Here is a 26,852-nt window from a genome sequence, read left to right as displayed (position 1 = left end):
TAAACAAGATAAATGCAAATTGAAATACTAAAAATAAATCAAGAAAAACATAAAACAAGAGAAGTAAAGCTTTTCGTAGAACAAAAGTTGCTCAAAATGACCTCCTGAACACGGGAAAAATAAATATTTTCGAAAAAAAAAATTGGGCGGTAGAGGGTTAAGCGAATGAAAATACAATCAAATCAAAAAAAATACATATATAAAAGAAAATACAATCTAGACTCGATTATCCGAAGGCCTCGGAAAAATTTCACTTCGGATAATTGAATCACGAAAAAAAAAAATTTCGCTGTCTAATTTTAAATTGTCGAGCTAAGGCATGACTTCTAGACTACACTAAAATGATTTAGAATTTTTAAATCCAAGATGGTGGCTTAAATAGCGGTAATGTAATAATTAGAAAATGTATTTTATTTTTTAATAGGCTATCAACAACTCAAATTTGACAAAAATGTGGTCGAAGAACTCAATTTTTTTTTGCTAAAAGTAAGAAAATTAAAAAATACGAAAAAAAATTCTTTGTTCGTGATTCGATTATCCGAAGTCCCATACAAACCTTCGAATAATCGAGGCTTCGGATAATCGAGTCTGGACTGTATTTGCAAAAATTTTATTACAATTTGACGAGTTGACCCATATAATAATCTATGAGATGATTGCATGCTGAGCCCGTGGGGCGGTGAACTTTCGCATCCTTAGAAACCGTAACAAAAACAACGAAACCGTGCCGTGTAAATAGAGCGTCCAGTTTCCCGTCCCGGGAATTCCCGGGATTTCCCGAAAAAAAAAATTTCCCGTTTCCCGGGAAATTTGTAAATTTCCCGGGAATTCCCGGAATTCAAACGGAAGTTTTTTCTTTAATTTCTTTCTTTTTTCTTAAATTTTTGGAATAATTTTTTGAAAATGCTCTGAAAAAATAATAAATGAACAAACTCAACATAATTTTGTTCAATTAAATGTATTGTTTGGTTTATATATAAGTATTCATATTATCAGAAATTATGATATCAGAATTATTTCTGATAATATTAATTTTTGAAGCAATTGGGAATAGATCTTGCTGAATGATTATTAAATTATTACAATTAGGTAAGCTTTTACAGAGAGATGTTATTTCATCAAAACAATCTTAACTCCTTACCAAATTAAAATTGAGATTCTTTTACGTTTTTGTTCACCATGATCAAATGAGATGAAGGTGTTAGAGGGTTAAATGTGAAAAAATAGATGACTTTTTGTGGAATGATGTTAATTTATCGTATAATGTAAATCATGTTGCATAATAATACAAAAAAAATCATTGAAAAATAACTTTCTATTGTTTGTTCTCAAAAAAATGCAAAAATATATTCAAAGCTTGCTTCAAATATTTGAAAACATTGGGTTGTTTGGAGTAAAACCAACATTAAAAAGCTTTACCATTTGTTCAAGAGCTGAAACCAGTATTTGTCATGAAAAACATAATTTCTGCATGTTTTATTTTTTTCTCATTTCAATAAACTGTTCACAGAGTCAAGTTTAAAATTTCTCATCAAAAAATACCAAAATACATTTTCTTGTAGTTGAATGATTTTATACATGCAGTCAAGCTGTTAATTGATCTTCACACTTATTTAAACCATTAATGTTGATGTCTTATACTATTTTGTTGCATAATATTAATTATAACCAAGATCATAACAATTTTTAATAAATTTTAAATTTCCCGGGAATTCCCGGGAAATTGGCTGAAAATTTCCCATTTCCCGGGAAATGTGTAACCCCGGGAAATTGGACGCTCTACGTGTAAACAGTGAAAAAAATTTCAACTGGAAACATCATCTTCTGATCATCTCATTACCTCAGTACCGCGTTATGGGGTCAAAAATGAATTGCCAGTTTACCCTCTCATTTCGGTTCTGCCTGTAGTCTGTTTTTTCCTAAGTCTAACATCCAGAATATTAAGCTAAATCATCGTAGTATTTTGTCTGTGGTAAAATATTTATTATTTTCATAATAACACATTTATGCGTGATGGGCGTTATAGGTTATTTTTTTTCAATTCAATCTAATTATTCATTGTAATAAATTTGGGTAACATATGGCAGAAACGCAACGTAAAATATTATTTAGATATTTCTGCTTGGTCGTTCAGAAGTTCAAAACGAGACTTCTATTAAACTGTATTGACGAAACAATGTGAAATTTGACCTTAATACACACATAACAAATGTGGGTAAAGCAAAGCAGGGAAGATATTCTGGTCAGCATCTCATTTGAGGATATGTTAATCAACAGGATGTATGAGAGCAATATGTACACGACGAACAAATTGTTAACTCTTTCAGGCCTGATGGGTCATGTTTGACCCAAAAATAAAGAAAAACATCAAAACTAGCCTATAATTTTTGTATGCTCATAAGAATAAGATTATCCCATCACCAACTAAAAAAAAAATCAGAAAATTCAGGCCTGAAAGAGTTAAAAAGATTGCAAAAATATTGTATTAAATTTGAGATGTAGACGAAAACAAGTACTAAACAGCAAATAAATAAACCATCAGCCTCTAGATTTATCTCTGTCAGCAGCTCACTTGCCTCCATCTGTCTTGACAGGTTTACTCTGTAAGTATTGTGAGAAGTTCCGATACAAGTTTTTAAAGCTATTGTCGTTCAGTATCGAGTTGAAAACCTGGCAAGACGGAATGGCTGCGCCAAAGTTTTGTGTGGATAAAAAACCGTCAAATTTTGAACCCTACCGGTTTACGTTGTCCGCCAAGTTTGAGCAGCTGGCGCGGGATGAGCTGCGTGAAGAACCAGAAATTCGGGAACAATCGGTGACCCAATTGCGTGAGTGGATCGCGAAGCACCCGTACATACGCAAGTGTCGAACCGACGCGGTGTTTCTGCTGCGATTTTTGAGATTCCGAAAGTTTTCCGTCCCTCAAGCGCAGGCCGCTATCGAGAGGTACCTGGCCATGCGGCAGACATTTCCCGACTGGTTCCAAAAGTTGGACTCTACAGACGGTCAGATGTTGGAAACCGTCGACGAAGAACTGATGACGGTCGCTGGACGGGACGAGGCCGGCCGCACGCTGGTTTGGATTCGATTTGGGAGGGTTAACGTGGAGAGGCTTAACCCAATCGCCATACTTCGATATCTGATGATATTCCTTGAAGTGCTGCTGGACGACGAAGAGGTTCAAGTAGGAGGTTTCCGCGTCTGGGTCGACTACACGGATAGCACGCTGAAGCAATACGGAATGTGGGGCATTTCGGACTTCAAACTGCTGATGGATGCCGTCAACAGGTCGATGCCGATTAGAATTCGGGAAATACACGCAGTCAAGCTTCCCAGGTTCGCCGTTGCCATCGCAAATGTTATGCTTTCTTTTGCCACTCCAAAGTTCAAGGAAAGAATTTTTGTAAGTTTATTTATTTTCATTCTTTTTGCCTTCCTCACTGAGGAAACCCACCTTGATGTATACATACACCCAACTGGCAGTCGCATGATTGTGATGCATGGCGGCATGAAAGTATATCAGAATCTGCATGAAATCTGTCCTCATGCATTTTTTGCGATATAGGAGTATGACATTTTTGCCCGTTACCGACAATTATCGACATTACCGACGGCTTTTTGGTTGTATTTCACAAAAAAAACACTTAGCAGAACGAGGATTGAACCACCAACTTCTTGGTTATTGATCCGACACGCTACCACCGCGCCATGGACGCTTGATGAAAATAGAGTGAAAGAGCACCAACATATGCTTCTCTTTGGAGTGCTGCTCGGAGCCGGGCCAGCATTATATGTGTTGGTAAGAACTGCAGATCTCTGATTTTTTTACACGCGGGCAAAAATGATCTACGGGCTTGCTGAAAAAAATGTTATAAAATATGACATTTTCTGCAGCAAATCCAATGTTGCAGATTTTGAGATATATTTTTACTTTGGGTGTATAGACTCAGAATCGAAAACTGAACAAATGTCTGTGTGTATGCGTGTGTGCATGTGACCAATAATGCCATTAGTTTTCTCAGCACTGGCTGAACCGATTTTGACCGAACCAGTCGCATTTGACTTGGTTTAGGGTCCCATACGGTGTTATTGAATTGTTTGAAGTTTCGTTAAGAAGTTCAAAAGTTATGTATAAAAATGTGTTTCATCATGTTATACATCGTTTGATTTGGAATCGAAATACTTTTCAAACGTGTACAACATTAATGATCTGGCAACCTTGTCTCGAGTTATGGAAACTTAACTGATATTTATGTACTTAATTAATCCGATCTAAAAAAAACATGAAATTTGTGTCCAAACCCATCTTATTACCCATTGTTGGTAAAGAGTGAGGAAGGCATCAACCACATAGGTTTTTATTAGTATACTTTTATCATATGTATCAATGTAATAACCAAACATTTCTCAACTTTCATGTTTCACCAGTGTCACTCGACGGTTCTGGAATCCAAATCTCACTTCGATGAGTCCCTTTGGCCAAAACAGTACGGAGGGCCGCAGGATTCCTTCGAGTTGAATCGTGCGCTTCGGAAGCTGTTTTGTGAGAAAAGGGATGCCCTCTTGGCGTTGGACGATATGGACATCGACGTGGAACACTACTCGTCCCTGTGGAGTCAAAGTGGTCCCAACAACAGTGATATCGACGGTGGAATTGCTGGGTGTTTTAGAAAGCTGAACGTTGATTAAAAGGTTAGGGTGGAATCGAGTTAAATGGGAAAGTTGAATTGATACAAATCCAATCAGCAACACTTTTTTGGGTTTCTGTTAAGGGTCCCAAACAACCTCCCAAAATTGGAGTGGTTGCATGGCTATTGCACCCACAAATATATGTTTCCGATATTCTAAAGGCGCCATATTGGCCGCCATCTTGGATTTCTGGATTTCTGAATACTTTGGAGTTTTCTTAGTGTCATATTCGTGTTCAGCGACCCCAAATTAGTAGAATTTGAGTGGTTGAATGGCTATTACACTAGCGTGGCTCACGGATATATGAAAAAGACAAAAGTGTTCAATTTCGAACGCCTCAACCGGAATTTTGTAGCAATATGGCCCCAAAACATAGCCTGAAATTTTGAGCGCATTTGGTTAAGGTTTAGAACTTCCACCATTGACCTGAAGTTCAATAAATTTAATTTATTTATTTTCAACTTTTTAACTTTTCTTCGAGTATATTTTCCTATGCCCTATGAATTTTTCTCAAAGTAGTGGTTTCTTATAGGTTTCGATCCGGGGAACAACTTTGTAGAACATCACAAAGCGCTAGGAATTAATCCCGGAAAGATACAGGCAAATTTTTAGAGCACGTTAAAAAAAAAATCCTAGCTCCAAAAAATATCCTGTATCTTTTCAGGATCAATTCCTAGCGCTTTGCGATGTTCTACAAAGTTGTTCCCCGGATCAAAACCTATAAGAAACTTGAGAATAAGAAAATTTGATTGGGTTTTGGGAAACTTTATCTAAGAAGAGGTTAAAAGTGAAAATTTCCCATAGTAAATCTTTAAAAGTTCCATACTAACTTCAGGTCAATGGTGGAAGTACTAAACCTTAACCAAATGCGCTCAAAGTTTCAGGCTATGTTCTGGGGCCATATTGCTACAAAAATCCGGTCGAGGCGTTTGGAATTGAACACTTTTGTCTTTTTCATATATCCGTGAGCCACGCTACTATTACACCCTAAAATGTATGTTCGTGCTATTCTACAGGCGCCATATTGGCCACCATCTTTGATTTTCGGATTTTTTAATACTTTGGGATATTCTAAGTGTCATATTCGTGTTCAGCGACCCCAAATTAGTTTGATTTGAGTGGTTGAATGGCTATTAAACCCTAAAATGCATGTTCGCGCTATTCTACACACGGAGAATCAGCATTACACTTTTTGCAGTTCGATTTTACACCACCGACTAGTTTCAACCCTCGAACTGAAAAAGTTGTAAAATGCGAACTGCAAAAAGTGTAAAAGTTACACCTTTACCAGTTCAGGGGTCCGAACTGAAAAAGGTGTAACTTTTGGACTTAGAATAATTTCGAGATTTTTGCCCGCTGTCAAATCGGAACTTAGTTTTATTTTGAAGCTGGTGGTTAGAGGAGTTGAAATGGTAAGTGCGAAATGAGACAGGTGCCGGAAAGTGCAAGATTTCGGTTCCCCAAGACCAGAAAACCAACAATTACAGGCCAGTGAATGTGTTTGTGGCCGGATTTGGTTGATTTCTTGGTTCTTCGGTCTGGGGGAAGCGACATTCTATCTTCCGGCAGGAACTTTTACGAATCCGTCGGTTGCGGCCGGAAAGTGCAAGTTTTCGGTTCCCCCAGACCGGAAAACCAAGAATTCCAGGCCAGTAAATGTGTTTGTGGCCGGATTTGGTTGATTTCTTGGTTCTTCGGTCTGGGGTAAGCGACATTCTATCTTCCGGCAGGAACTTATACGGATCCGTCGGTTGCGGCCGGAAAGTGCAAGTTTTCGGTTCCCCCAGACCGGAAAACCAAGAATTACAGGCCAGTGAATGTGTTCGAGCCGGATTTGGTTGATTTCTTGGTTCTTCGGTCTGGGGGAAGCGACATTCTATCTTCCGGCAGGAACTTATACGGATCTGTCGGTTGCGGCCGGAAAGTGCAAGTTTGCGGTTCCCCTATACCATAAAACTAAGAATTACATACCAGCGCATGTGTTTGTGACCGGATTCGGTTGGTTTCTTGGTCCTTCGGTCTGGGGGAAGTAAAATTATATCTTCCGGTAATTGCTGAATGCTGTTCTGGAGGAAGTGCAAATCTATCTTCCGGCTGAATTTTCGAGCTTTAAACTAACCTTAAATTATCTGTGTTTTTTTTTTTATAATTAGGTGCTACTGGTCAATCTCTTTCCGACAACGTGCTACCATAGATGAAGGAAATGTCCCGGGATATTATCCGGGTGTGGTAGACTAAAGTGGATTAAGTTTGTGGCGTACTAAATACGGATAGGAACACGATTGAGAATCGAGAACAAGTAACCTGGAGAGTCCGACGAGTAAGAGCAAAAGCAGCTTCCGGGAAACCAGCTCGTTAGTCGGATGACGCTTGTCCGGTCGCTGCACCAGATCTGGTTCCGTAAGCTGCCGATCCGACAGTCGTACCAGCTCGGTAATTCCCGTTCTTGCTCTTTTTCCAGATACGGTTCTCCTGCTCCTGTCGCCAAAGCCGAAACCGCAGTCACAGTAAATCGGACCGTTCGATCCGTACCGGCCGCAACCGGATGCCTTTCTCTTGTTCACCCCAACATGTTGTGACAACTACATATTATGTTTCGGAGCCGCTCGAATCTTTTCTTGGTTTGTCCCCCTGGTCTACCCGGACATTCCACAGCCCTCGATCCGGAGAAACAAAGTCCGACTCCGGTGCGCCCTCGTCCGGCGGATCGATTCCATAGTTCGTGGCCGGATGCACCAAAGTAAGGTGCTAGAGTTAAGTTGCAGAGAGAAAGTTTTATTTAACATTTGTGATTATCTTCCAGTTCTTTGTCGGTCTTCCGGAAATGACGCTTGCTGTCAGACGCGGAAGTTCTGATCGGTCGCACGAGGCAGAAATCATCCAGTTGAATCGCCAGCATCAGCAGATTATGGCCTTCCACGAGAACGAACAGGGCGAGTGCGATCACTGAATAGCGTAAGCTACAATATTTCATGAATAAATGAAAGTTGCTTGTATTTAAAATTGAGGTGAAAAGTCATCGATTGTGATTGGACACTCAATAATATTTTAACTGAATGAATGTACATGGAAGAGAAAATCAAAATGAATATTAAAAAAAAAGGGCGAGTGCGATGGCTCGACGATGAAAATACTTGCGATCGAAAAAGAGCACCGGATACTGCAGGACAAGATTGCCCAAAGAGTAGACAGGAACGCATCGCGGTGTCCAAACTGCTGCAGGGCAAAATTAGTTGCCGGTGTCGATGTACAGCTGTGTTCGCTGCTCCATGGCGACTTGGCCAACGATTGACTCACCAAAGAGTTCCGGATGTTCCGCGATCAGTCGATCTGGAAGCCCCTTTCGATATTTTTTTACACCCAGGGAATGCCCGAGGCGCTGCTGGTGGATCTGGAAGGCATCTACTGCAACAAGGACAATCTTTCGGTGGCGTAAGTCGTTTCACTCTGGTCAAGCTTCAATAATTCAATTCCATTTTGAAACACAGCCAACGTGACCGCCTTGAGCACCTAAACCGCCATCTGACGCCGAACGCCAAAAGATCGGCGGCGCGATGATCCTCTGCATCGACCACGCCGATGCGGTCGAGATTAGCGATTGCATCGCGGAATCGCTGTTCAACGAAACCATGGTCAAGCTACCAGATCTCGGACATTCTGCACAACTCCAGCATAAAGGTGTCCAACGCGAGTTTCTTCCGGAAATCGTAATGGAGAAGAACCTGCTAAAAATCTTCTATCATCTGCAGTTGGACAGCCGTCTCAAGACCGAGGGCCTCAAATAGCGCGTGAAGAACGTGTTCAAAGCCTAGGAAGAATGGACCGTCTACCCGAAGGTCTTTTTGCTCAGGTTGCAGCACACCTGCCTAGGGATTCCGATTGTGAGTAGATTTTCTAATTGGTTTAATAATTGGTTCTAAAATACAATCTCTCAACAGGTCGAAAAGCAATCGTGTGGACAGTGGACATCGAGGATGGCGTTCCGTTGGACGGTGCCGCCCTGCTAAAGAGCGCCACGCTAGATCGTCCAGTTTCAGGACCAGTTTGAGTCCGCAACGAGGCAGGTGCGCGTCGACTGCGGTGCCCTCGGCGAAGAAATCGCTCACTACCAGCGAAAGCTGCTCAAGAACATAGTCAGCAGCAGCAGCAACTGCAAGTCCAAGATGACAGCGATGAATATGACAACGACACGAACGAGTACGAGCGATGTTCCAGCTCACGGAAAGTGTCCAAATGTTCCGTCTCACCGGAAGTCCCCAGCCCAAGCCCCAGCCGCAAGCACAAATAGTGTCGCCGATCCTCGCCGTCGGATTACGTTCGCGAAACCACGAGCAAGTCGTTCCGCCGGCACCGTTCCCCTTCTACTCCAGCAGAAGCCGCAGCAAGCGCGAAGCGTCCCTTTCATCGGTCCAAACCAGCAGCAAGTCCACCCGTCGGTGAGGACTCCGGTCGGAAACATTGATTATTATTTTGGTATTGTGAAATCAGTATTTTTTCCTTAATTTATTTGATTGTATGAAATTCAGAAAAAATAAACACATTGTTTAATATAATAGCTTCATTGAAATTAAATTGCTCTTCATAAGAATCCCAAAGAAAATCCAAAAACGCCCAAATGTAGGCAATATGCCATTTTCACCCGGTGAAACGTTTCAATTTCGATTTTACACGATTTTCAGTTCGACCCCTCTTACACGAAAGTATGTAATCGTACTTGAACTGAATTTCGTGTAATCGAACTCGATTTCGTGTAATGCCTATCCTCCGTGCAGGCGCCATATTGGTCGCCATCTTGGATTTCTGAATACTTTGGAATATACCAAGTGTATGATCTGAAGGGATGTCAAGTGAAGAGTAAGCGAGTCTTGTGGTCAAAAACAATTCGGCCTGTTTTCCGCGTTTTGAGCTCTGAGTTATCCAAAAAGTTGTGAAACCTGACCGCGAGTTTCGGCTAAATCGGAACAACATCGAGTTTGCCTTCAGCCTGTGTTTTAAAGCCAACTAACTGAAAAAAACTAAGTTGTTTTTGCACGTTGTCACAAAATCAATCAAGTACACCCTTCAGTATCGTCTTATCGGTCGCTGCTTTCTCTCCGTTCTTCGCCGTCTTTTGACAACTCTCGGCGTCAAAGTGGTGTGTACGATGTCAAACAAAACAAAGACTCGTTCTGCAACTGGCGGCACCGCAACAACGGTTGACGAAGATGGACAAGCCTTGAAACGCTCCAGGGAGGATCTGAACACTCTTGAGTTTCCAGACGAGGTGGAGAATATGAACGATCTATGGCGTAACATGAAAAAGCTGCTGTTCCACTCAAATTCGCGTTTGGAATCCAAAATCGATGCGTGCAAAACGAGTATCGACGATCTTGAGGATGAGTTTGTCGCTCTGAGAAAGGAATGCGGAGAACAAATGGAAACCATGAATCGCCAGGTGATTGCCGTCGAGTTCGGGCTGCAACAAACTGCCGAGGAAGTCGCTAGGCTGGAACGGGCGTCGGAGTTGGTAATTTCCGGGATACCTTATCAACAGACTGAGGATCTTGGTCACTTCTTTCGGAACATCGCCACGGTGCTCGGTTACGCCCATACTCCGATTGTTGACGTGCAGCGTCTGGCTAAGCTGCCGATCGTAGCTGGATCAGCACCACCAATTCTTTGTCAGTTTGCCCTCCGTAACGTGCGAAACGACTTTTACCGGCGCTATATGACTAATCGGAGCCTGTCGCTGCGGCACATCGGTTTTGATGCTGACAAAAGAATTTTTATCAACGAAAACCTTACGAAACTGGCCAGGGAAATTCGTAGTGAAGCACTGAAGATGACGAAAGCTGGAGTTTTCACCCAGGTGTTTACCAGGAATGGCGCGGTCTACGTGAAGCGCCAAGGCCAGTCTTCGTCAGAATTGGTGCAGTATGCTGAACAACTGGCGCGACAAAAGTGAACCCTTTCCCCGAAATTACTCTTTTCCTTCCCACGTTCATCCTATGATTCCAACTCCTTTTTTCCCTTGATTCCAACCCCTCCTAAAAGTCAAAATTTACCCTTCCAACAAGTTTATCTTTCTTCCTTCCACGTTCATCCTTTGACTCCGTTCCTTATCAATCCTGTGACTCCTTCCTTCCTAAAAGTAATGCTGCTGATGGATTATGCTGTAAAGTCAACATTTACCTTTCCAACAAGTTTTTCTTTCTTCCTTCCACGTTCATCCTTTGACTCCTTTCCTTATCAATCCTATGACTCCTTCCTTCCTAAAAGTTTTGCTGCTGATGGACTATGCTGGACATTTTACCACCAACATGTGCTGTTTCGACACCGGGGTTGCTGCTCTGTTGCTGTTACAAGAACGATGCTGTTGCTGTTGCTGGGAGCTGGGGACGGTTTTCCACGTATGAGCTTTGTTTTTTTGTGTGTTCAAATTGAATTTTTTTTTTCGCCAGCCGATATTAGTTTTTGATCAGTAATCTATTTTTTTTTAATATGCCTCGATCTATATCTTTTTCAAATGATTTTTTGGTTAGTTTTAAGTCATGGTTCTCTTTTATTAATAATGGTTTAGTTAATGATGGTTTGGTATGCGGATTTCGCTTGAATATAAGTGCTCCCTTTATTTACTATGTTTGATTCTGATAATAATGATGTCTCTGCAAATTTTCTGATACCTAGAGCTGTAATGAATGCCTGTTTAATTGATGATAAATTGAATATATGCCACATTAATGTTCAAAGTCTTTGTGCCCGTCGTTTATCTAAATTTGAAGAACTTAAACAAAATTTCATTGATAGTAAAGTGGATATTATCTGCTTCACTGAAACTTGGTTAGATGATTCTGTAACTGACTCAACTATCGCTATTCATGGTTATAACTTAATTCGTCAAAACCGTAATAGACATGGTGGGGGCGTTTGTGTTTATCTAAGGCAAAATATAAGATGTAAAATTCTTAAGAAATCTCTTAGTGGTGTTTCCACAAATGGACGGTTTGAATCCGATTTTCTGATACTAGAATTGCACTGTAATGGAAATCGTATATTGTTGGCTATTTACTACAACCCTCCTCCAAACGATTGTTCCTACTTGTTACGGACACATATCGAAGAATTTTGTTTGAAATATGATCATTCTTTTTTTATTGGTGATTTTAATACCGACTTAAGAAAACAATCTAGGAAATCAATTGAATTTATGGATACAATTTCAAGTATGTCTTTTACTTGCATTAATACCGAGCCAACTTTTTTCTATAATAATGGTTGCTCGCTTTTAGATTTATTTTTAACTAATTCACCTGATCTAGTATTGAGATGTAATCAAGTTTCTATGCCTGGAATATCTTCTCATGATTTATTATTTGCTACTTTAAACCTCGAGAAGTGCACTGACCCAAACGGTTATTGGTATCGTGATTACATTCACTATGATAATCATGCACTCGTAGAAGCAATTTCGCGTCTTGATATCAATGATTTTTTGTGCATTAATGATTCCGACATGCTTCTCAATATCTTAGATAATCATTTATTCATAATACACGAACAAGTTTTTCCTTTACAATTTAAAAAGACGAGATTTGCACGTAATTGGTTCAATACCGACATCGAAAGAGCTATTATTAATAGGAATTTGGCCTACAATACTTGGAAAAGTTCAAAAAATACTTTTGATCATAGTAAATATAAAAGATTAAGAAACATTGTGAATTCCTTAATTAAAACAGCAAAGTGTAACTATGATAAACAACGCATTAACTTAAATATTCCGGGCAAACAGTTGTGGAAAAATATAAAAAATCTAGGTGTTTCAAAAAGTAAAAACAATAATATCTGCAGTCCAAATTCAGCTGAGGAGGTTAATAATTATTTTGCTTCTAATTACAGCGAATGTGTTCCATGTAATATTCAATATTCTCATTTACAAAATTGCTTTCAATTTCAACAAATTAATGCTTATGAAATAGTGACTGCCATCAACTCAATCAAATCTAACGCTGCTGGACTTGATAATCTCCCAATTATCTTTATTAAAATTATTTTTCCTTTTCTTATGCCATTCTTTGTACATCTTTTCAATACTATCATAACAACTTCTAAGTTCCCACTGAACTGGAAACGTGTTAAAGTGATTCCAATCACTAAAAAGAGCGGATCATCTGAAATTTCAAATCTTAGACCAATAAGCCTCTTGTGTACGCTTTCTAAAGTTTTCGAAAGGATAATCAAAGATCAAATTTCTCAATATATTTCTGACATGAACTTTTTACACCCTTTTCAATCCGGTTTTAGAAAAAATCACAGCACTGAAACCGCACTTATGAAAGTTCACGATGATATAGCGTTTACTGTTGACAAAAAGGGAATTGCAATTCTATTACTTATTGATTTCGCTAAAGCGTTCGATCGGGTCTCTCATGTAAAACTTGTGAATAAACTTATTTCTGCTTACAATTTTTCTGATCCTGCAGCTAAATTATTAAACAGTTACTTATCTGATCGTTATCAAGCAGTTTTCTTAAACGGAATCATGTCATCCTTTTATTTTATGCGAGTCTGGAGTTCCACAAGGATCTATTCTTGGACCGTTACTGTTTTCCTTGTTCATCAATGATTTGCCTGGTGTCCTAAAATACTGTTCAGTACATTTATTTGCTGATGACGTACAAATATATTTCTGCTCAAGTGAAAACTTTAGCATACCTGATATAAGCCATAAAATTAATTTTGATTTAAATCAGATTAATTCTTGGTCCGAATCTAATTTATTATCTATAAATCCTACTAAAACAAAAGCATTATTAATCAGTAAATTGAGAATACCACCTGATTTTCCGAACTTGAATCTGAATGGTTCACAAATTTCTTTTGTTACAGAAGCAAATAATCTGGGACTCATTTTTAAAAATAATTTAGAATGGGATCTTCAAATTAAATCTCAGTGCAAGAAAATTTACATTGCTTTAAAACAGCTTACTTTGACAACTAAACACCTTGATGTTGAAACTAAGCTTTGTTTATTCAAATCACTTATTTTTCCACACTTCATTTATACTGATTTTATATATTCTAATGCTTCTGGTATGCACGTGGATAGATTACGTATTGCATTAAACGCATGCGTAAGATATGTTTTCAATTTAAATCGATATTCTCATGTTTCACATTTACAAAAACGACTAATTGGATGTAATTTTTCTAATTTTTATAAATATCGTTCATGTATGGTATTGCATAGGATCATCAACTCCAAGAAACCCAATTACCTATTTGAAAAGTTATTACGTTTTCGAAACACCAGAACATTAAGCTTTCTTATACCTCATCATAGCTCGTTTTATTATAGTCAATCGTTTTTTGCAAGAGGCATCGCAAATTGGAATAGTCTACCTGTAACGTTAAAACAAACTCCTTCCAAAAATATTTTCAAGCGTGATCTGCTTATCAACCTCAATCTAAACCATTAGTTAATTAAGAGAACCTAAGTTAGTTTTAGTTCATTAAAGTAAATTGAATTCAAGCAGAACACACAATGTAACATTAAAAAAGACAATGTCTTAAGTTACGATACGGAATAAATAAATAAATATTCGTGTTTAGCGACCCCAAATTAGTTAGATTTGAGTGGTTGAATGGCTATTACACCCTAAAATGTATGTTCGCGCTATTCTACAGGCGCCATATTGGCCACCATCTTTGATTTTCGGATTTTTTAATACTTTGGGATATTCTAAGTGTCATATTCGTGTTCAGTGACCCCAAATTAGTTAGATTTGAGTGGTTGAATGGCTATTACACCCTAAAATGCATGTTCGCGCTATTCTACAGGCGCCATATTGGTCGCCATCTTGGATTTCTGAATACTTTGGAATATACCAAGTGTTATATTCGTGTTTAGCGACCCCAAATTAGTTAGATTTGAGTGGTTGAATGGCTATTACACCCTAAAATGTATGTTCACGCTGTTCTACAGGCGCCATATTGGACGCCATTTTTGATTTTCGGATTTTTTAATACTTTGGGATATTCTAAGTGTCATATTCATGTTGAGCGATCTCAAGTTAGTTAGATTTGAGTGGTTGAATCACTATTACAACCTCAAATAAATATTCCCAATATACTACAGGCGCCATATTGGTCGCCTTCTTGGATTTCTGAATACTTTGGAATATACCAAGTGTTATATTCGTGTTTAGCGACCCCAAATTAGTTAGATTTGAGTGGTTGAATGGCTATTACACCCTAAAATGTATGTTCACGCTATTCTACAGGCGCCATATTTGCCGCCATCTTTGATTTTCGGATTTTTTAATATTTTGGGATATTCTAAGTGTCATATTCGTGTTCAGCGACCTCAAGTTAGTTAGATTTGAGTGGTTGAATCACTATTACAACCTCAAATAAATATTCCCAATATACTACAGGCACCATATTGGTCGCCATCTTGGATTTCTGAATACTTTGGAATATACCAAGTGTTTTATTCGTGTTCAGTGACCCCAAATTAGTAGAATTTGAGTGGTTGAATGGCTATTTTACCCTAAAATGTATGTTTCCGCTATTCTACAGGCGTCATATTGGCCGCCATCTTTTCAATTTCTGAATACTTTGGGATATTCTAAGTGTCATATTCGTGTTCAGCGACCCCATATTAGTTAAATTTGAATGGTTGATTTCAAATTTTAATGCTTTCTTGTTGATTTGGCCATGGTGTGTTCCCTAAAACGAGCGTCTAAAAAGAGTTGCTCCGACGAATTTAGTCGATGTTACTAGCAGGTTAGTCGGATCAAGTTAGTTCTCCTACCGGTTCGAATGCTGCAAGAACGATCATGCGGGATGCTGTCCGTTAGTTTTTTTTTCGCGTCGATCGTATAACGATGTTGCATGACAAGTTTCAAGCACTGTTTGCGGGAAAGCTATTTCAAACAGGTAGGGGAAAGTGGGGCAAGTGTAACAAGCTAAGGAAATGATCGTTGTAACCCATTAAAAACGTAAAAAATCTGTCAGATTTTATAATAATCATATTATTCCAGGTCTTGACTAAGACTTTGATAGAACAAGTTTTCAAAAAATCCTGTTTTTTAATGCAAAAAAATGATTTTAATTTTTTTTATTTTCCGTATGTTCTACTCAACTAGTGGGGCAAGACGAACAACCCGTTGGGGCAAGAGGAACAATGCATGAAAAAACATGTTAATTTGCTGACAATTGAACTGTTATCACTTAGATACATCAGATTAGGATGTATATGAAACGTTTCTTTCATTTTTCGATTAAAGAATATTATTTTACTAAAAATTTGATCGTTTTTACGAAAAAGATTATTACTTAGATGAAAAAAAGGAAATTTTCATAATATCACTATATTTTGTATGGACATTTTTTTAAACAATTGTTTATCAGTTATTAAGTACGTTTATTTATTTATTTCCCAATAAAATATGTTGTTGCAGCAATTCGTATTTTTTTCCATGCTAAAAATCCATATGGTACACTTGCCCCACCTGGACAATTTTTTTTTAAAGCTCTCAACAAATACAACCAAAAGTTAAATCATACTTTATAATAGGTGCAAGTCATTGGTAGGGACACTACTGATCTAGGAAAAATTGCATTTTGATGAAATGAGCCTTAAAACGAACCCAAAGTCTTATTTTGTACTTTCCAAATATTATAAGAAAATAAAGGTTTGTAAAAAAGCTTCATTAAATCTTATGCTCCGTGGCGTTTACGTCATTTTGGCGGTTATGTGGTAGTAGAATCAGCTAATTGCATTGCTTGCAACATTTCCTCATACTGGAAATAATCAAAATTGTAAAAATTACGGCCGTACGAGCGATTGTTCCTCTTGCCCCATATGGTCGTCTTGCCCCACCTTCCCCTACTTCACATTTTTGAACGCCTTCCCACACTCGACGCATTTTAACATCAAATTATTTCAGGTCCTCGCAGTTGTCTCTCGTGAGTGAATCTGAAGGTTCGTGGAATCCGAAAACAATGTTCGGCATTTAGAACAGAACGGATTATTGCTGCAATATTTTCCACTGGATATCATGGGACCTGGATTTGAACATCGACGTTGTATAGTAGGGACAAGTGCGGCAGTCTATCTATAAAACACAACGCTTTTGAAAGTAACCAATCCTTCCTGGACGTTCCCGATTGCCAGACGATGCACGTTTACCTACTCATTATTCAACAATTCAACATTATTCATAAAGAATAAGATTTCGCCAATCTCACACGCTAGTTGTTTCGAATGTTGAATTTCGAACTCTATATCACATTCCACAACATATGCCCATACACTCAATTCATAAATGTGTATGTTTTTGTGAGGTTTTCGATTCATACGATTAATTGCAGACTTTTTGTCAAGAAAATACACACCGTCTTTGAAGAAAATGGCAAGACAAATAGCTGCATTAAATTTTCACAATACTTCATAATCATTACATTTGACTTACCTTTCACTTGTTCCACCAAGGGAACATTCTCCGCAGTTTCTTCGCACTGGGTTTCTGCGACTTTGAAGTTTGATTCAGTTGTATGCAATTCTGTTGGATTGTTTTTATTAAATTACAGGTATAGCCTAAACCCTTTAAAAACAAGGGAAGTGTTGTTATGAGTGGGAGGGGGAAGCGAAGGCCGTGTTACGCTCGATACAAAATAATTGATAAATATAAAATGATAATATAACAGAACACTTCCTAACGTCACGGTACTCTAAGAGCTGACAAAGCGTTTTTTTAAAGAAACTCGCGCTAGTTCCGCACGATTTTTGCCGCCATTCTGAAACTGAACTCTGATTGTTTTACGGTTTCATGCGAATTTTGTATGGAGCGTGGACAATCGCAACACGTGGTTTATGGATGGTACCTTCATAACTGTCAACGGTCAACCGTTCTAGTTGAACGACCACGTCCAAACCACGTGTGGTTTTATTATTATTGCCATCTGTACACGCGATGAAGGAATCTGTAAAAATAGGAATTATATTGAGGTTTTTATTAAATCACAGAGGCAAAAATCCTTAAGTAAAAAGTGGAGTGTCTTTTAATACGTAACGCAGTTAAAGGGAAAGGGGTGGGGGTCCAGGCGGTGTTACGCTCAATACAAAATCTTTGAAATTAGCATGTCAATTTTGCTACGAGGTTGGAAGGGGTTCAATAATCAAGGTTTTACATTACGTAATTAAACAACTCTCCCGAACGTCACGGTAGAATGTGTCTAAGACAAATGGCTGCCGTCAGCTTAAATTTTCACAATGCTTCAAAAATATTACATTTTACTTACCGTTCATGTCGCGCAAACTTTTATGTTCTTCAAATAGAGCGGAATAATGTTCTGAATTGATTTTAAATGACGAAAATGATATTTTTTTGTATCCGAAGCAAGAGCTGAAGCACGTCCTACTTGCTTGAAAAAACGAAGTAAAAGAAAATTAGTTATACGGAGAATCGGAATTGCAATATTTAGAGTTCGTTTACACAAAATGGAGTTTAAGTTTGATTACACACTTTTGTGTAATAAAACGTGTAATATTGTGAGGCGTTTTGCGCTGCGGGATTATTAATTGCACTTCACTTTTTGACCCTCTGAACACTTTTTCCAAAATTCCAAAAACTTTTCTCGATTTAATTTTTCTTCGCAATTACTGCACTTTGACCCACTGCGCATTTTGCGATACGACGCGCCTTTGTATCGAGCACGCGGGCAGCTTTTGTTTCGATTATTGGCCCGTAACTGGACGCAGATTCGCGACAAAAAGAATCACAATTTGTGCTAATTATCGTCCACCAGGCATGCAAACTTCATGAGACCGGGCCACTACAAGTTCCAGTTCGGGTATAGACGGGAACTTCAAGACGCGACGATCCGGTTTACGCGGGATATTTAAAAACAATCGCAGCACCGGTCGAAAACAGTACAGCACACCGGTGCACGCACAAAAACCAACTAAAGAACAAAATAGAATTGAATAAACATTAGTAAGACACTAACTAGACCTTTATTTATAAATGTTCATCATTTCACTTGTACTCACGTTTTTCCCTTGATACCTAATGGTTTTAGAGAAATATTCTTCAAACAATTTTATCCCTGTTGCTTGCTGGACTCCTTTTAAACATTTCAAACATTTGTCTTTCGTTAGCCCTTCCTTTGGCTTTTTGTTTTCGATTATCCAGCATTTAATTTCAAAACTCTCCTCAGAACCTACTACATTGCAAGCTGCAATCGCTTTCCAATAACATAATGGAATTGTGATTCCTTTGTTAACAAAGTACTTTACATATGTAATGTTAGTTTCGTCTGTTATGATAATTCTCATCTTTCCTTTCATTACAATGACATAACTTGAGTAAAAAGCAATACGAAGAACCTCTTTCTCAATTGCTAAACCAATTCCTCTGTTCTGTTCTGTTCCTCTGTAAATATTCTTAATCACTTTAGAGTTGTTTAAGGGTCATATTGAAGCTCATCGATCAAAAATAAAACGCGCAGTGGGTCGAAGTGCAGTGATTGCGAATATCGGTGAGCAGAAGTTGTAAAATCTTGACTTTTTTTTGATAAGGTCCTATAAACAAAAGTAAACATTGAGTGTATCCCTTTCACACCTTATGTCAAAGTCCATCGGAGTAAGCGGGATACACTCAATGTTTACTTTTGTTTATCGGACCTTATCAAAAAAAAGTCAAGAAATGTATAAACGCTGGAAATTTTTAATTGCTCAAATTAATGGATGGAATACATATTTAATCATTCTAAACGGAATTTTATAATAAAATGACTCTTTTATAAGCCCTCTTATTGATAAACTTAACTTTTAACGATTTTTGTATTTTTTTCATCAGCATGTTTTAATGAGCTTTTTGTTGCATTTTCTTTCTTTTAATGTGTTCTAACATTGACCAAAATATGAGATCGATCCGACCTCTAAAGCCAGAGCTATCCAACTGTCTCATTGTAGACGCACTTGGCAGGAACAATGAGACAGGTGGGGAACAATGAGACACTCTACGAAAATCAATATTTTTCTAGTAAAACATCATGTTTTTGTATTGTTCTATTGCAGGTGACTTACCTTGAACATTTTAAAGCAATTTTGCCAACTTGAAACTTTCATTAAAAAAAGTTATACTAAAAAGTATTTAAATTGCTAAATGAAGTCAAAACTCAATAAATATGCCAAAAATCGCTTCCAATTAATGTTTTGAAGGATTTCCCTAGATTTTGAAAAGTTTAATGAAGAAAAATCAAAGTGTCTCATTGTTACCCATAGGCTGAAAAGAGTGGGGAACAATGAGACAGCCCTGGATTCTGGGTATATTCTTAATTTTGGTCAATTCTAATGAAAGGCCATCGTAGCCCAACTCATGCCCTATGAAATGACGAAAGAAGTTTGGAGAAATTTTAGTTTTTTGTATTATTGGCAGTGTTGGGTCTGAGGGATCCGATGCGGTGGATCCCGGTTCCAAGGTAGACGCCAAGGTGGACTGTATTTCCAAGAGGCTGGCCGGGTGAACAGCCCAGTTCCCCAAGCGGAACTGGACGTCTCCCTGCAGGAAGAAACCCCTATCACCAGGGGCCTCCTGCCTGTTGACGGTTTTGGCCAGAAGGAAGTCCCAATGACTTCCTCTTCAAAGGTGGGGGTGCGACAGGGGCAAGATACTCACTCAATCTTCAGGGGTAGACGCTCCGGTTTGAGCGTTGGGCCGACTTGTGCGGCAGAATCAGGGGCAAATTCGTGGACGGCAGGCTCGGCGGGCGGAAAACGGAAACACTTTGCGTTCAAATCACTCCATCTTTAATCACGGTTTTTCTCTTCGGTGGCTATTTACACTGTACACTGTTGCTCCTTTCGTCCACGGTCGCCTTGTTGACCGGAACTGGTGGAACCGCTCTCTTGTCCTCGGTCGCCGGGTTGACCAGGACGCAGTGGACCGCGCTCTTGTCCGTGGTCGCCAGGATGACCAGGACTTCGCCGCGTTCGGTCACGAACGGCGTGTCCTTCTCCGCGAGCTGCTATCGGCGGAGGCGCAGGCCGATTCCGGCTGGCTGCGTGATGACGGAGGCTGCTACTGCTGCTAACTTCTGCTACCACTGGAATGACTTGCTTCCAGGTTTGTACTGTACTGCTTCGACGGTATGGAATAATGCTCCAGAAAACTTGTAAGATGATGCGCACCGATCACGAGCGCTGACTCCATGCGCACGCGACCAGCTCCGTTTGCGATTGCTAGCATGCGCGCGCAAACGACGGACGTACGATCGTAAGCGATGGACACGATTGGCGCGCGCAACGTTGTCGTGTTTGACAGCTCACAACGACGCGCAAACACGACGCGCGCGGCTGGACCATAGACTCAATTATGTGAAGACTGTTCTGCGCAGACGGCGCAGACAGAATTTTGAACTTCGGTCCGTGAGGCGGACTGAACAGCCCAGTCACGACGTTCTAGCAGGATTCTAGCAGAGTTCTCACAGAGCTGGATATTCTTACAGCATTCTAGCAAAAATGTTCCACCGTTCTAGCAGGATTCTGGCAGAACCAGCTCTGCTAGAATATTTCGTGACTGGGAGGCAGCCTATAAGCGAAAATGTAATTTTCAGTCATAATTTACTTTTACACCCCAAAATCAAACATTTATGAATAATTTTGCAAGGGAGCGTCCATAACCAAAGCCACTATTATGGCAGACGTGTACTGCCGCTCTAATCGTGTCCGTCCCATATGTAAAAACAGCAAGCCGAGAAAAACGCGTGTCAAAGTTGTCCCGCCCATAAGGCTACGTGTTAGAATTTCACGAAAAAGTGGATTTTATCTGGCTTTCTAGAACAAAGTACTACATTTTATTGGTTTTTCTGATAGTTTACATGATTTTGGACCAAACTGCATCATTACCTCAAAATTGACGAAATTACATATGGGACGGACTAGCTTCGAGCGGCAGTGTATCCAGTAGATACACCTTTCCCCAAAATATGAGCCTGATTGGTTGAAACTACGACTTGTGAGAGCCATTTTATCATTGTTCCCCGTGTCTCATTGATGACTACTCTACCCTATATGGAAGCGTTGTCCCGTCACGAAAAATTACAATTGGGTACTAAAGCCCTATGTCAATTTTTATGTACAACGGTAAAAAACACGATTAAAAACCATTTCTGATCACTTTTTTTCATTTTAATGCAAAAAAAAATATTGACAAGACAACATTTTTTCGATGGAATAACTATGGTCCCCTTGGAACGAGCTGTCAAGTAGGAACTTTTCTGTCAAGAAGGACCGCGAGGTTAATTTTTCCAAATTGATTTAAAAATCCATTTTAAACTCTTCGTGGTCGTACAAAGGGTCATTGTACTCAGAAAAATAAGCTTTATCGCTGTAAACAATAATATCAGCAATCTAAGCTTTATTTTAGGACCCAATTGTTTAGTTTGCAATGGTTCGTGAAATCGGATTTGCATCATATTTCGGATTCTCTTCGTATTCAAAAAACCCTTTAAAATGCTTTTTAGAAATCGAAAATTGGTCAAAAGGAACCAGAGTTACGACTGACGCAAGTTTGCGTTGTCCCGTCACGCCAATTTTTTGGTCAAGGCACGAATTCAAAAAAAGGTGCTCATTTGTCGTGTCTAGAAGCAAATCCTGTAACAGGCCAGTTTTTGATCGATCTAGACTAAATCGACCCTCCTGAATCCAAATTTGCCTGTTGATTTTCCTGAGTCTCAAAGGGAAGCGAGATAAACAAGATGGCGTCTAATATGGCGGCTGAATGGAAAATCACCATAAAAGGATTTTTAAGTTCAATCAACTAGTCAAATTTAACAAATTTGGGGTCGGTGAACTCGAATATGAGCCATATAATACTCCAAAGTACTCAGGGAATGTGCAATCCAAGATGGCGGCCAAGATGGCAACCTAGAATATTGGAAATTGTTATACAGAAATGTAACAGGTAGTCACAGGTCAAATTTAATTAATTTGCTGATGCTGATATGAGCTTTTTAGGTTGAAATTAAGTATTTGAATGGCTGGGGCGCATCTTTGCCCCGTGTGCACTATTGCCTTGTACTACTCTATGTAACACCACACACACACACACACACACACACACACACACACACACACACACACACACAAAATCATAGTAGCCCTTCGTGTAACTTTATGTTCAATGTTTGTATTCTTTCTTAAATTCGTACCCTTTTTTTGTGCAATAAAGTCTTCCCGAAATTACCGTGACTTTTCAGTTAGCTTACCGGATCACAATGTTCTCTACCAATACACAGGACCAATGCTTGAAATGGGATCAATCACTGAACGGGACTGCTCGATATTCGATAGAACTTTCTGTCAGCGATCATTTCCCAAAACGATATTTGATCGCTGACACACAACGCCTATCATGACCGTCATTGCTTGGCGACGGTCGATGAACGTAAACACGAAGACGAAACGAACGAAAAATTCCTCAAGCTCAAGCTGCCGCCCGAACGAGACAACGTGCTCTTTCTCTTTCTTTCGTTTTTGTCTCCCTCTTCCTAATGTATGCTGCATTGGTGACAGGAGTCATATGATTGCTATCATTGGAGAGATTATCGGAATCTCGGTAGAATGTCAAACGACCGCTCTCGAAGCGGTTTCCCTGGAGGGAAGTCAATGATTGTGTGAGTGACTTTGCGTAGCACTCATTCCTTTGTATGTGAAACGAACGAAAGTAGAATGTAAAAATCAGGTTGTCGTGGTGAAGACGATTGGAGTGTTCTGTCAGCTATCACAAACAAAGTCGAAATTTCGCAAGCCCTGCACAGGACCACATCCACTCCGATGTGCGGTAACAGTAAGTGTTTTGCATTGCGTATGCCACAGGTAAATTCCCAGATGTAATATTACCGTGATTTTTTTTTACTGTGTAGAATTGTGTTCAAGCGATTTGACCCATAAACCAGCACAGTTTGCAAAATATTATGCAAAACGAACCAATCTGCCTCCAAATTAATCGAACAGAATGAAATTTAGAATTTCCTAAACTAACCGCACGGTGGGTACGAAGAGGATTATTATGCAACTTGCATGCACCTCGCAAATTCCTTCTGGAGGTTGTTGGGGGGACTATTCTGAGTCAGAAAAATCAATTCCCAAAATATTCTGTCGGTGAAAACTGGTTTTATCTCGATTTGAAGTTAAAAAACCTAATATATCACCTAAAACCTCAAAAATACGTCTAAAATCACGGTCTAACTCTGGACAAAGATGCACAATTTCATCAAATATCAATTCTTAGTTCCCAAAATATATTCCTGACATAGTACACCTTAAATCTATCCATTATTTGAGTCCCAGCGTCATCAGGAGGTGTAAAATAGTGTTATTTCTAAAAAAATATTTTCAATTTGCTCTGGTAAATAAACTGTCATGTCTGAATTCAAAAACTAATGTTGTTGCATTATTGCAAACAAAATGAAGAACAATTTTGCAGAAAAAAGAAAGAAATTTTATCCATTTTCATTAAAGTTATGGAAAATTGCTGCCAATTTTCAAAATTCTTCGATATCTAACTCATTTCTGTTATTAACAGCTACTACGATCATACTCAGTAGGATGTAACAAAAATTACATTTTGGCGGTCATTCTGGGGCTTGTTACGGAGGGCAAACTGACCTGAAATCCCAAATATGAGCTTGATTGAACTCAACAGGAGCATGCTTTTTGCACTTAAATTTTTAATAAGATTTAACCCGTAATTTTTTTTTGTAAAGATGTAGATTTTGTAGTCATTGCGCATATTTTGCTATTATAATATTGAATTGAAGCACTCTGAAGCTCTGTACAGGTCTTCAAAGTTTTGATTTTTTTTCTTTAAAAAACGATCCAGCAGAAAAGATAGGCGTCGCGCCATTTCAGTTTGCTCAAAACTACAATGTTATATTTACCAAAACATGCGCAAGGATCTGTCCTACACGCCAATGATGTTGAAAATAAACGCTCCAGTGGCCAAAATGACTACAAAATGTACATCTTTAAAAAAAAAATTACGGGTTAAATCTTATTAAAAATTTAAATGCAAAAAGCATGCTCCTGTTGAGTTCAATCAAGCTCACATTTGGGATTTCAGCTCAGTATGCCCTCCGTAACAAGCCCCAGAATGACCGCCAAAATGTAATTTTTGTTACATCCTACTGAGTATGATCGTAGTAGCTGTTAATAACAGAAATGAGTTAGATATCGAAGAATTTTGAAAATTGGCAGCAATTTTCCCACTAAAATAGACATAACTTAATGAAAATGGATAAAATTTCTTTCTTTTTTCTGCAAAATTGTTCTTCATTTTGTTTGCAATAATGCAACAACATTAGTTTTTGAATGCAGACATGACAGTTTATTTACCAGAGCAAATTAAAAATATTTTTTTTTAGAAATAACACTATTTTACACCTCCTGATGACGCTGGGACTCAAGTAATGGATCGATTTTAGGTGTACTATGTCAGGAATATATTTTGGGAACTAAGAATTGATATTTGATGAAATTGTGCATCTTTGTCCAGAGTTAGACCGTGATTTTAGACGTATTTTTGAGGTTTTAGGTGATATATTAGGTTTTTTAACTTCAAATCGAGATAAAACCAGTTTTCACCGACAGAATATTTTGGGAATCGATTTTTCTGACTCAGAATAGTCCCCCCAACAACCTCCAGAAGGAATTTCCGAGGTGCATGCAAGTTGCATAATAATCCTCTTCGTACCCACCGTGAACCGTTTTGTAATTTATTTGCTGTTGATACAAACTGAGTCTGCCACCAGTAGTACGTTCTTTACTCACTCCTAACCAAAGATGGGTCTCATGAAGGATCAGGAAAGGGGTGGGGGGGGGGAGGGGTGGTGTTTGGTGAATAAGATTGTCCAAAAAAGTGTCCACGTAGTTTATGGATGGTCTCATATCATTTTTATCATTAAATTTCTATCAGATGATTGCATGCTGTTGAACTACTTACAAACACCCTGTCCTTCAGCTTCTGGCTCAAGCAGGACAACGCCAGCTCGGCGATCACGACCGCAAACTTTGGCAACCGCACGCCATGCACCTCCTTAATGCTGACCGGCAGCGAGTGGTTGACGCAGTTCATGAAGTTCTTCACGTCCATCAGCGACCAAACCGCCACCAAACGCATCGAAATGTCCGCGTAGTCCAGAATGGCAACGTAACCACCGATTTGCGACTCTTCCTCATCGAAAATAGTTTCCAAAAACAACATCATGGCCCGAGCCTGGTGGGCCGAGTTGAACTTTTCCGCGTTAAAGTTTTTGAGCCGAATCAGCACCACCGTACGGCCCTTGGAGTCTCGACCCAGCAGCTGGAACTGATTGTCGTCCAGCAGTTCTGCCATGTCCGGTTCGTTCGGGTCCAACGTTTGAAACCACTGCGGGAAGGTTTGTCTCATCGCCAGGTAACGCTCGATCGTTTCTTGCGCCCTTGGGACGGAGAACTTGCGCATCCTTAGAAACCGTAGCAAAAACAACGAATCCGTGCGACACTTTCGGATGTACGGATGCTTGGCGATCCACTCACGCATTTGCGCCAACGATTGCTCTCGAGATTCGACCGTTTCCTGGAGATTTTCCTGAGCGATTTTGAGATATTGCTTGTCCAGCGTAAAACTATACTCCTCGTATCGGCCCGGACACTTTTCAACACTAAGCGAACTCATCTTGAGCTACAGCGAAATACATCCGACCTGGAACGTGGTCCAAAAGATACTGATGGCGTGGTCACAGAGTCAACAAAAACGCAGTTAATCTGTCTGGCGATGGGCACGCATCGTTTGGACTTATGTTAGTTAAAGTATGTTGTTTTTACCATGTCTAACATCTAGAACTTTTTCCTAAAACAACTATTTAGACTTTTTTAAACCCTTTTTTTTAGTTTTAGTTCGATTCATATCGTCATTGGTAAGAAATTGGCCATGTAACGAAAAATTATAAATAGATTTTCGCTTGGCCGTTCCGGAGTTAAACACGAGATTAATATAGATCTTTATTGACGGAACTATTTAAAATTTTACTTCAACACAATAATTAGGCTAAACCCAAGCACGTGGGAGATTACGTAGGTGAAACGAAGCAAAAACAGGGAAGATACGCCTATTCTGGTCAGCTTCTTATTT

General features: G+C 39.2%; 2 protein-coding genes and 1 long non-coding RNA gene across 4 annotated transcripts in view; 2 read left to right on the top strand and 1 right to left on the bottom strand.

Moving 5' to 3' along the window:
- Window positions 1-26,536, bottom strand: part of LOC120424799 (retinaldehyde-binding protein 1-like) — a 30,416-nt gene extending 3,880 nt beyond the window's left edge. Inside the window, exon 1 of the mRNA XM_039589011.2 lies at window positions 25,683-26,536. Within this exon, the coding sequence (XP_039444945.1) occupies window positions 25,683-26,396 (714 nt within the window). The 5' untranslated portion in view covers window positions 26,397-26,536. The remainder of the gene's footprint in view (window positions 1-25,682) is intronic.
- Window positions 6,854-7,756, top strand: LOC120424801 (uncharacterized). Its single transcript, XR_005606432.2, has 3 exons — window positions 6,854-7,089; window positions 7,151-7,429; window positions 7,493-7,756. It is a non-coding gene; the product is annotated as an uncharacterized LOC120424801 (long non-coding RNA).
- Window positions 7,794-9,276, top strand: LOC120424800 (uncharacterized). 2 transcript variants are annotated; one of them, XM_039589014.2, is made up of 4 exons: window positions 7,794-8,121; window positions 8,178-8,376; window positions 8,439-8,570; window positions 8,628-9,276. In XM_039589014.2, exons 2-4 carry the CDS (start codon window positions 8,244-8,246, stop codon window positions 8,735-8,737), a joined length of 375 nt encoding a protein of 124 aa, XP_039444948.1. In that variant the 5' UTR covers window positions 7,794-8,121; window positions 8,178-8,243; the 3' UTR covers window positions 8,738-9,276. The 2 variants fall into 2 exon arrangements, with proteins under 2 accessions (XP_039444948.1, XP_039444949.1); XM_039589015.2 differs by having other exon boundaries at window positions 8,178-8,367; window positions 8,628-9,275.
- Window positions 26,537-26,852: the final 316 nt, after the last annotated feature.

Source organism: Culex pipiens, chromosome 3, assembly GCF_016801865.2.
Source record: "Culex pipiens pallens isolate TS chromosome 3, TS_CPP_V2, whole genome shotgun sequence".
Taxonomy (NCBI): domain Eukaryota; kingdom Metazoa; phylum Arthropoda; class Insecta; order Diptera; family Culicidae; genus Culex; species Culex pipiens.
The sequence above is the reverse complement of the archived record's forward strand: the minus strand, read 5'-3'. Positions and strand labels throughout refer to the sequence as shown.

Bases quoted from the DNA above. Each gene is read 5' to 3' on its own strand.
- LOC120424800 (XM_039589014.2), top strand. From the start codon at position 8,244: ATGATCCTCTGCATCGACCACGCCGATGCGGTCGAGATTAGCGATTGC. The intron at 8,377-8,438 runs GCGAGTTTCTTC...TATCATCTGCAG, and splicing joins CCAGCATAAAGGTGTCCAAC to TTGGACAGCCGTCTCAAGAC. The intron at 8,571-8,627 runs GTGAGTAGATTT...ATCTCTCAACAG, and splicing joins CCTGCCTAGGGATTCCGATT to GTCGAAAAGCAATCGTGTGG.